We start from the raw sequence: 12,037 nt of genomic DNA, 5'->3' as shown, positions 1-12,037 counted from the left end.
CCACGTGCACAAAGCGCAGTTGAGTTAATGGGAGTTCCATGCATTTAGTACTAGAAACTTCAGGCCCATGATATCTCATTTCCCAGTGGGATGGTACATTTTACAACCTATTACACTTTTTGTTTGAATATCGTTAGTCAAACCTTTAATCATTTTACCAGAATGTTAGAATCTGGCTTGCTGACAGAAGTTTAACTTACTTTGTCTTTCAAAGGCAATTAAGTGTTAGTGGAAAAAATAAACTTTTGAAATAATTGTTCCTTTCACATTTGCAAAACAGTAAGCTCCCTTTCACTGCTGTTTAACTTTCTCATCAAAGACATTAATTTAATGTAAAAACATATAAAAAACATAATAAAACAAAATTAGTCCTTCATGAGAAATCATTTGCTATCAATGCCTAAATTTCTTTGTTTTAAAATAAGGGCTAAGATAACCAAGCACTTTATTTTCCCTTATGCCTCTTTTTTTATACTAAAATCTTTGGCTCTTGCTTTCCTTCCAGTTTTTTAATTTGCTTCATTGAACGGTAAAATTTACATCCTGCTCACAGCCTTAAGCTCCCTCTTAAATACATTTCTGTCATGTGTCGATATTTTCTCAACACTAGTTCTGAAAGCTTCCAAATGACTCTTTGGAAGATACTGTGCCTCCCTCCACTGACATTTTACCACAAAGAAAGGATGGCTTTATTTCCACATTTCATTCACACACAGGATGATTATATGGAACTCATTGCATAGTGCTCAACAACTTGACCCAAAATATATTTTGGCACCATCACAATAACCAAGAAAAACATCAAGTTCTGAATTTAGTATCATGTGGACTGTTTTGCTTATGCCAGTGGTAATTCATTCATATCATCCAGCCTACTGCAGTGCAAGATAAACCCAAAACTTGGCAAAACTGACATCTTTCCTCAGAATAGTCTTTCTTGGTCTTTAATTTTAAAGGGCTCTTAAGGAGACACTGAGTTATAACAGAGGAAACAATGAACTACAGGCATTCTTCAGAACCTTCAAGGCAATGGGAGACCTTCCACCAAGTGATGTCAGCTCTAGACAGCTCTTACCTGAGCCAGAACACCACAAGTGAAATTAATATTTTCTGTCATAAAATGACAGTTTCAAAACCAGATCCCTTTTACCACTTTGTTTTTACTGTACTTCCATCCTAAGCAGCAATTAAATGTGAAACTTTTTATTTCACTTATCCTGAGCTATCCAATCAGAGTCACCAATCCATAAAGTGTATTTGGGCTGCCTTAGAACCAGCTATGGTGTCCCCAGGGATCATCCTTCTCCAGGAGAATCTCTGGTGCTGTAAAGCTGGAATAAACAACACAAACATCTTCAATTCCAGCTGACCTTCCCATCAGAAAGGGAAAAAGGTATTTTGTGCATGTATATCCCTATAGATCTGTATCTATCTAGAGACATAAAACAAATACAACCTGGAGACACTACAAAAGTATTTGCTTTACAAGTGTTTGATCTAGGCTAATCAGAAGCTCTGAGTCTTTGATATGGCAATGAATAAAAAGTGACCCCCATGAAAATTCTTTCAGCTCATTGTAAGCATTCAAGGCATTTTCTCACTCTTTCATGATAAAAAATTTTATAAATTACTGAACTAGGCTCTCCCATCAATAAAAAACACCTTTAGTCAAAGCAAGGCAAAGGCTAACACTGATAGACCATCTAATACGTAAAAAAAGGCTCTTCAGCTTGTGGAAAATTATCCTTTTAAAAGTCACTGCCACACAACCAAGCACTTTTTAATTTAGATTATCTTTGCTATACACATGTATTGAATTACAGAAATTATGCTCCTGCACAGTGGTACCCAACACCCTTGCAGGGCAGTACAAGGCACGACACTGCAAAGCAATGAACATTGGGATAACAAATAAACTACTTCAAGTTACATCCAAACTGAAGCCTACTGAAAACAGAGGCATTAAAAAACCCATGGAAATAGTTATATATACTGCAATAAGATTTTAGCCTGATTCATTAGACAAAGCTCTTTCAAAATCAGTGCACAAGTGAAATCTTTGCAGGCTGAAATACAACAATATTAAAATATAGGCAGCTGTCAGAGGCGGGGCTTCATCCATTAAAAAGAAAACCTGGTTGCATTTCCATTTGGAGCACTGACTTTAAGACCACCCTTCTACCTAGTGACTTTGCAGGAAGGTAATAACCCCAACAGCCCCATCTCTTATGTGACAAATACACAATGTGAGTTCAGAAAAAGAAAAAATTATGTGAGGCAACTATTCATATGATAAACACATGGGACATGTGCTGTGAGATTCCAGGGAGCATCATCTGTGAGGTTGGAGAGCACCAGTGTCAGAGGGGAGTCTTTGTTTGGAAAACTTTGCCTGCATATCAAAATAGCCAGACTCTTCAGACTTCAGCAAAGGGTCTAATTCCAATACACTTCCTCTTTCCTCTTTTATATTCTATATTTTCGATATTACTGAGACCTACAGACTTACTGCCAGTAAGATGCTCATCATTTTGAGAAAGAATGGTGGATTTTGAGCCCAATACACAAAGAGATGGAAGTATTAGTCCCTTTCACTTTGTGCTTTTTGTACTAAACAAGCTGTAACTTGTCCGTGAAGTTCAACTGTCATCGGACATCACAAAAAAACCCACCAAAAAAAAAATATTTTAAAAATCAAAGTTAATTTGAAAGCAGGTACTTACAAGCACAGGCCACTATTTCCATAAAACCATCTATAAAATGTTTCCATGGATTGCTGCAGCATCACATATACTGCAACATGAGGATACCCTCTAAAATAAGATGTGCATCTTGATGGTTATTCCTGATAGAATGAATTGAGTAGCTCTATTAAAAAAAAATGCATATCTCAAATTCTTTCCTAGCTGTATCCTAATGTGTGGTATCCCTCACGGAATTTCAGCAGACTAATCCAGCACAGACTTCAGAATAAGTAGCTTTGCAAAACTGCAAACAACTATCTGGCTAAGAGGTCACTGCAATATACACGCTGATACACAAGAAGAAAACACGGTCAAGGACAAATCACCACAGGATCACTTTGCAACCTACTCTTTTCTGGTGAGACGTGTGCCTTGGCCTGTCCCCTCACCAGCCTGCACGTGGAGCCATCTCCTGCACAGATCCCACAGTTGTCTTCCTTGGCGTTGCTCCCGAGTTGCCGATCGCAGCCCACGGCCTGCCAACATCAACAGCACAGTCACAGGGAGGGCAGAGCTGCAGCAGACATGCTCAGGTTTCTGGAATTTTATTTATTATGTTATCCTTTTGATTTTATGAGTTGGCCTCATTCTATCAAAGCATATCTTGCCATTTAGGATTTTAAAAGCATGCTGTCATTTCCATGATTTTAATGATGAACCACAACAACTGATACATGAAGCTATTCAAGCATAGGAAATACATGAATCTGTTTCCCACTACTTATGTGAATGAATACCATTGAGCATTATTCTTTCCAAGACAAGGCATAGCTAAGTTATTTACAATTTGGTTTTCATCACCTGTTTAATTATGTCTGAGAAAGGATAAATGCAATTAAACATTCCAAGTTAAAAATTTAAAGGGCACTCAGCCCTCAGCTTCATGGACAGGGAGTTGAGGGCAGTGCTAACATTTTAGTGTCTTGTCCATCCAGAATTTAACTGGCACTTGTGTAGATCTATTTGCCATTTACATCAATATCAATTACATACACATTTGTTAACCAGCTTTTAAAAAACTTGGACGATTCACTTCTCACCTTTGGATTTTTTCTGGATTATGACTATAAGACCCATTCTATAAAACTTTCCAAAGATTATTATAAAAACACCCAAACTTAAACACTGCCAAAAATTCAAAAAGCAATTTAAAAAAATCCTGTCAACTGAAAACCCTCCAAATTATAATGAAAACATTTTTCCAGGTTTTTCTTTTTACGCATATCAGTCAACTCCACAAGAAAGATGGAAGCAAGAATGGAAAGACAAAGAACAGACAAAAATTGACTAAAAGCAGCTTCCTGATGAATGGAAGATAAGTATTTGGCCTCACCTATCTTACTGTTCACCATTTCATAGAAGAATTTTCCAGGGAGTACCAAATGCTGAACAATGTGGTAAAAAGCTGATGTCCAGCTTCAAGTTTTCTCAAGCCAGCCTACCTGGCTCTTACATTCACACAGCCCTGAGAAGGGCAGCTAATTTGTCACGGGTGTGTGCATATTTAACAAAAATCCAAACTGACAAACGGATAGAAAACCCTCTGGAAACTCAGAGTTAAAAGCAGTGCTAGAATTCTGAAGCTGGCCAGCACACGCCTCTTCCTATATAAAAATGCTTGGAAGGGGCAGCTCAGCTGCCAAGATCCTGGATCTGTGCTGTGCCAGAGCTGACACACGATCCCCTCGGAGAGGTGAGGATCCAGTCCACACATAAGAGGCAGGGCTGAGTCAACACACACACACAGACACACAAATCACACACATCCACTGCCAAACACGGAGAAACGCAATCTCAAAGTTTCACATGTCTGCGGAAAAGAAAACAAAGCAGCCCCACCTCCCCCTTCAGCCCCTCTCCCTTATTTTCCCAATTCCTCACAGCCTGAATTCCCTTTAGAGGAGGGCATTCATGGGGACAGTTTACTGTCCTTTACTTGAGAGACCTGCAGGGAAGGCATCTCCACCCCAAGGGCTTCAGATTTTCCAGAGAAACCTACATTAGCAGCAGGAAATTATTTTATTCCTGCAATTGAAGGGGTTCTTAATTCTAGTCCAGCAAGGAATTAATTTTAAAAATAAATAAGGCACTTAACACTCACAGTAAATCATTTGGGTTTTAACAAAAAGTTAGTTGTAAAAATAAAGCAAATGTACACACGTGTGAACTCGGCCCATCTCAGAACAGGTGCTTATTTACCACACAGGAGGCATGTGGGAACACTGTGCTGTAATTTAGGCATGGATTACAGATTAAAGGATTTGCACCTGAAGTTGTCTTTAGAATTAGCTCTGGGCTCATTATTGACACCCAGAAAAACATAAAAAGGTTGTAAGCAAATGACTATAAACAAGTCTATCTTCACATTTTATAAACAATTAACATTGAGAAATTAATGAAAACATCATTTAAGAAGCAGAAACTGACTGGGCCACTCCGTGAATCAGAAAGCAGATGAAACTTTATGGGATATAATAATAATGTGCTCCACAGACACATTTGCCTCAGCATTGACAACTATTTCAGTTCCCAGCCCCACAACAGAATTTCTTTTCTGACCTTTCAAAACTCCTATGTTTTTCCATTTCAATCAATGTAAGGGGTCTAAGTGCAGACCCCCAGCTGACAGAGCTGTTGCATGAATTAATTTCCTAAATATTGTGAAGCATGCAGATGGTGCAGTGATGGAGACCATACCAGAGGTTGAGAGAGTCTATATTTCTATTTGGAAGACTTTTAAAGTTGTTACTGCTCTCCACTGATCCTCCTTCCCTTATTCATATAAAGATACTAGTAGAACATGGAGGTAAGCTGTGAGTTAATCTTTCCACAGATATCTCTAATACATCTCTGTTTCATACTGATATCTCCTTTTCTATATCTTAAAAAACAGTTTATTCACTCATTAATTAATTTCCAAGGAAAAAATAAGCTGCATATTGCAACACCTGTGTGGAAAAGTGCTATTTTTCTTAGTTTAAGCTCTTGCATATTTGCAGGCTACAGATGCTGCAGGTCTTCAGTGGGAGGAGGGCACTGAGCAAGCAGAGCAGGACCAGCCCATTAGAGCCCAACATGACAATAACAAACATCCAGCCTGGGCTCTTCCACACAGCCCCTCTGAAAACAAACTCCCACTGGGTGTAACAAAAATCACACAACTGTGCAAACACAAGGCATTATTGTGTCCTACACAGAATGTACAAAAAGATAATCAGCACAGCAGCATGCTTTGGAGGGCTGTTTCATATAGTATTATTGCTTATTTTTTAATAATACAGAAATGCCACAGAAATAAAACAGGAGTGCTAGCTGCAAGGGACCTGGATGTGGGAAAAGGTTTACAGCTCCCCTGACAGCAGAGGTGGTGTGTTCAGCTAGAGGCATTCACCCTCTGCAGATTTCCTTCCCACATTATGTTTACATCAGCTGTTACAAATATGAATAGCAAGCAATGATATCTGGGAACACAATTTAGAAAACAACTCAAATTATAATCACAATTTTGACTTGAAGTGAGCATAGAATCCCATATTTTGTTTAACATGAAGGACCCAAAAATTTCACAGGTTTTCAAGCAACAAGCCACAAATTTAGAGCTAATTCAAGGAGGAATTTTAATAAGTGAACTCTGGGATGGGACATATTTCAAACCTCAGAGTCCAGAGCCAGCCTTTTTTATCTGTTTGCAACCCTTGATCAGGTATGTCTCAGGTGAGCTGAACAGCCACAGATCCCACCAGAAGAGGAAGCTGTAAGGTACAGCCTTGGAAACGGGGTCCTAAAAGCATATGGCATTGTGGCACAAAATAGTATGAATTTAAGGTATTCTTATTTCAGCCAATAACTACTGAAGAGGAAAAAAAAGGGTTCGATGAAACATTTTGAAGACAGTAAATTTGGTTATTCGCAAATAAAGCTGCAACAAGGACAAGAAAATGATAAATGGCAGCAGCCTTCCTCCACCCCAGCCAGCCAAAGAGGCTGATGATTTTCACAATTAAGGCATTTTGTGGAGTTAATTTACCCCACATTGCTTGCTGTTTACAGAGCAGAGGGATCAGCTGTAAATATTACAGGCAGACTGGGAAAACATCTGCAGGCTTTTAGGGCATAGTCAGAAATAATATTAGGTGATTTTAACGTAGGCTGAATTAATGAAACAACTGATAACATAAACTGTGTAATGGAAGGGTTGGAATCCAGTGAATTTAAGAAATTTGTAATCATAAATATCATCATCCCAAAAATTGATGCAGGTACTGTAATGTCCAGGTTGTAATTGAGCTCCTCAGACAGCAGGGAGAGTATTCACCAATATGTAACAAAACAAACAGCAAGTAGAAATTCAATATAAGAAGAGTATTGGGGAAACAAGCAGTTTGTGAATTTATAAAATTGTCCATGGTGGGGTACAAATGAATTTGGATATGGCAGGATTATTTTCAGAAACAGGCCTCCAATCCATTAACATTTTTGGACAGAACCTGAATAAGTTGCTTTTCTGTTCTTACAAAGGGAAAAAAAAAAAAGAGAGAAAGATGAAAAAGAACTATATAGTTTACAGAATTATGTATACTTTTCTCACAAGCAGCTCAGATAGAAAGCATCTGGTTAAGCAGTGAACAAAACCCCTCATCTGCTCCAACAAACCTTAGCATGGCAGTGCTGTTGTGAAAGACAATCCTGAAGGGTGTTAAATACTTTGGAGCATGCTTAGAATAGTTCATGCAGGTTCAGAAAGGCAAAGGAAGAGCAAGAGGTCAGGGTATAAAGTACAGCAATATGGATGAAAGAGAAGAATGAAATCACTGCTGATATGTTAAACGTGACTATGGAACATTAAAAATATTTTTGCAAATGTGAATCCAAAAATCACTCAGAAGCTCATGTAAAGCTGTTTCTTTAGGTCATATTCAATTAGAAGTGTTTCAGCTGAGGAATTGGACTTAAACAAAGAAATTAATGTAGCATGTTAATTTTGATTTGTGAAGGTCCAAGAATAATCTGTTAAATTCAAAAGGCTTCCTTTGTTAAGATGTTTATAATTAAGTATGATAAGAAAATTGAAAGGACTGCAAGATGACAGAATTTTAACTGAAATTCCAATATGGTAAAAAAGCACCATAGTGAAAAACAAGGCAAATCTCACCCACACCCTCCCTCCTTTCAGAGACTTCTCTTAATAAGTAAAAATACAAACAGGACTAGAATTGCCAGTGCAAAATCTGATACAGAATTAAGTTTTAAAATTTCAACATTTGTTTGTTATACCATTGCTTCAGCCATCCTAAATTCAATTTCAATTATTCAAGTTTTCTGGAATGCCAATGACTCAAGATTATATACTTCAAATAAATAAGCTGAAGATAAACATACGCTTTACAAAATAAAAATATTTATTTCAGAGATGAGTAAAACCAGATACCTCTGTATAACAAACATCATGTAAGTGTTAAGTGTCAATATTAGTATGAAAAGCATGAAATCATATCCAGCAGTATAGATAATTATAAATAATATTTCTCTTACAAAATGAGCTTTCCCCCTTCTAGGGCCCTCTGGAGCCAAAGATCCAGGTATAGCCAGAAAAAACAAATATTGTGAGTTCTCCTTATAGAAGCAGCCACAAAAGAATAAATCACTGCAATTTTTATTTGTGACAGATACATAAATTCTATGAAACATTAAAACTGAAGCTGCACTTGTGCTATTATTTTTCTATCTACCATGTCTTAGACTAAGCTCTTTAGCAGACATGGAATTTAAATATTCAGCAATGTATTTGTTAAATACTATATAATTTCCTAGTTTGACTAAGAAATTTATTATTGATACAGACTCTCATTTATCAGTGATTCCATTAAAAATATTAGGCAAGCTTCTGTTTTGCAGTGTTCTGTTTGCTTGAGGGACTGGCAGTCTGGTTTCAGGGAGTAATGCCCTTTATTAATGTGATTTGATTTAACAGTATGAAAACAGAAAATCAATTCAACTATGTCTCAATATGACATAATTACCATCCCTCTACAGCTGCTGAGCAAACCCCCAGGTGTCAGGAAAATCCAACTGAAAGCCACTCTGGGTACATTTCTATTCATGTGCTTCCAGGGGCCTGGCTCTTCCAAAGGATGCACAGAATGTGTACTCCAGGAACAACCTGCAAGTGGAATTTCAACTCCAACATACAGATGGCATTTACTGAAAATCAGCTGAAGCAGAAAACCCAGCAAATCATTTATGGGGAAGTGCCCAATGTGCTTAAAATGCCAAAGAGGTGCTGTACTTCTGCTGAGCATGGAACTGCACTGCAGAATGCACAACTGGAGACAATAATTGTATTTCTCACAAGAATGTGATGGAGCTGCTGCACAGGAGATCCTTCCCTTAAGGGCTGAATAGTCTGTGATTATCTCAGGACATGTTGTCCAGTGGTTCTTATTTTAAAACTGGCCAGCAGCAGATCTGAAAGATGGCAAAGGCTTTGTGTCCCAGGTGCAAGTGCCGTCCACTGCCTTTAAAATTTGTTAGGACTTGCAAAATATAGTGTGAAAATAAACTAGTAAACCAAGCATATCCAACTTAGTGATCTGACTGCCCAGCCACCAGGATAGCAGTATTTGGACTTCTTTAAAGCAAATTATTTATTTCAGGCTTACAAGAGACGAGAACTGAGATAAAAATTGAGTAAGAGCATCTACATACTTCTAAATGTTAACAGCATTGCCCAAAATACAAGATAACCTCCAAATTACTTCTGACAAAAATGCCTTTTCCAAGTTTTCAACTTGACTTGTTTTATTTCAGCATTTACTAGTAAAGGAAGAAAACAGTGAAAAATCCTTACATGCTCAAAAAGACAAATCTCTATTGCAGTTTATTAGAATCACTCAATAGGGAAAATTAAAGTCATTTGGGTCTTGCTCAGAGAAAAGAGATTTCTTATTTCCAGAAACATAGACACTCACAAAATCCCAAACTCAGAGAAATACAGGTTGTGTTTCATGGCACAGTTGCATGTGCTATGACAGTACACAGATCTCATTGCATCAATGTCAGATATTTGCTGCATTTTCCCCTGCTCTACTTGTCTGAGCACAGAATCCAGCACAGGCAGATGTCAGGACTGACTGCATGCACACAACAAATAACTAATTTTAAATATGGCTATGGGAATTCATTGTAATAAAAATGAATTAAAAAACTGTCATGTGAAAATCCAGCTCTCCCTTGGTCACTATTTTCCACGTCTCTTTGCCCTGCTGTAAAACCTTGCTGTCATTCAAAGCCCATTTATTCATGGACTTTGCAATCTCTGCTCTCATCCTTCGCTTCATGATAGCTTCAGCCTGCACTTTATTCCTACACAGATAAAATATGTCCCCAGAGAGAACATAAAGAAAAAAGCTCCCAGTGTCTCTTTCCCATGCTCATCATCCACAAGTAATTGATTCTGACAAGCAGAGGGAGAGATACCAGAACATCCCTCCAATTAAGCAACTTTTTTTTTTTTTAAATTTACTTTAAAAGTAGTGTGGAATCTTAGCTTTCAAGCAGTGCTTTCAAGCCCTAGTTTATCCTCACTGAGGATTTATCTTGGTCTAAAGTCTGATGGCTTTATCTGAGTCACGATTTTCTTCTCCCATGGTCCTGTCCCACAACTCTTCAGTTATGTCTGAGCTAACAAAGGCCTGATTGTGGCACGGGTTCCCACATCTCTGGAATCAAACCAGCCCAGGACAGTAGCAGCCCAGACAGGCTGACACAGGCTTCAGCATGTGCTAATTAACAGAATAAAGCCCCTCCAGGCTCAGGACATCAGGGAACTCCCCAGCCCATGAAGCTGCATCCCAGCTGCCAAGGTGAATGGGCAGCAGCCCTTCTGGGAGGAGGAAAACTTCCTCTGATTGAGGATTTTCAGTTCCTCACAGGTAAGAAAGCAGGCAGCAAAGTGTGTCAAAATGCAACCCTCAGAGTGGAGGTGCAAAATAAGTCAGAATGATGGGCGCGAGGAGCCGCTCCACGATGCTCAAATTCCCGAGCCATCCATACAGAGGAAAAGAATGTAAAGCAATAAAAAGCCCCCAGAAAATAAAAAAATACAGTGCATAAAATTCACTGCATACTAAAGGACTCCTAAAAGGACTTTCCACATATTTCTGCTGACATTTTATATCTGAAGGCAAGAGGCTAAAGAGTGTTCCACAACTCTGTAAATCCACTTCCATCAAATAAAACAAAGTGCTTCCAAAACCTTTAACTCTTACTACAGGATCTGTCACATGCTAGAGGAGCTGAGAGATTATAGGACCACCCAGCAGGAGCAAGTACCCTTTCCCACATGGTCTCCATATAAAAAAACACACATACACACAGCCAGAGGATAGGACACAAACTCCCAGTGAGCTTCTTGTTTGTGAGAACGCTTTCAAACAAGAAATCAGTATATGAAATCAAATTACTTTGCTCCTTTTCTGGCTGGGTTCAGCCAAATCTGCCTTTCTTGGTGAAGTTGGCCCTGGGGGATTTGAAGGTTACTAAGGCTCTACTTCAAGATGACGCCCAAATCATGAGTTTTTCTGCTATCACTGCTCACATGATTTAGGTCCTTGCTAGGCTGGGAAGTAAAGTCACATTTGCACTCAGCTCACTAAAACAAAACAAAACATGGCAGTGAATCACTTATGACCAAAGAGGTATAGATAAGACACTGGAGATCAGAAAAAACCCACTACTCATCTGACAAGAAAGGATAAACTTCCACAGTAAGAAATCCCTATGGAGACCATTCTCCATAAGAAACAGTAGGAGAGAGAATAAGATAAGACCTGAAAAGAAACACCAGTTTCTAGCAGAAGTGGGAAACTGCAAAAGAAAACCAAGTGATCCCAAAAAATTCTTCAGTGTCTGAGAGTATCCCATTATTACCTGTGGTGTCTGAGAACATTCTGTTATTTGTTATTTATAGAAGTCAAACACTGAGTTGCCAACAATGTCATCACATGGGAGTCACCACACCAAGGTGGGCAGGGACATTCAAAGGGGCAGGAGCAGCCCTTGAAGGGTGGCTCCATGGTCTGGGCAGTGCCAAGAGCTTCCACAGATGAGAACCCAGCCCCCTGAGGCTTGGCAGGGTGGCACTGACAGGGCACCAGGACGTGGCAGCCCCTGCTCTGCTCAGCCCCATCCTCCAGCGGGGCTGGTGGAGAGCCACCAGCATCTCCCTGAGCTGCAGCTGGAGCCCCCACTCCCAGGTCTATGGCCCCTGTCACACGTGTGCAGCCACATGAAGT

The 12,037-nt window shown here is 39.0% G+C and overlaps 1 protein-coding gene across 1 annotated transcript in view; it reads right to left on the bottom strand.

Annotated features, from left to right (window-relative positions):
- ADAMTSL3 (ADAMTS like 3) overlaps nt 1-12,037 on the bottom strand; it is a 169,002-nt gene that overhangs the window by 69,873 nt on the left and 87,092 nt on the right. Inside the window, exon 7 of the mRNA XM_058033732.1 lies at nt 3,094-3,220. Coding sequence (XP_057889715.1) covers nt 3,094-3,220 — 127 coding nt within the window. The remainder of the gene's footprint in view (nt 1-3,093; nt 3,221-12,037) is intronic.

This window comes from Melospiza georgiana, chromosome 13 (assembly GCF_028018845.1).
Source record: "Melospiza georgiana isolate bMelGeo1 chromosome 13, bMelGeo1.pri, whole genome shotgun sequence".
Lineage (NCBI taxonomy): Eukaryota > Metazoa > Chordata > Aves > Passeriformes > Passerellidae > Melospiza > Melospiza georgiana.
The sequence above is the reverse complement of the archived record's forward strand: the minus strand, read 5'-3'. Positions and strand labels throughout refer to the sequence as shown.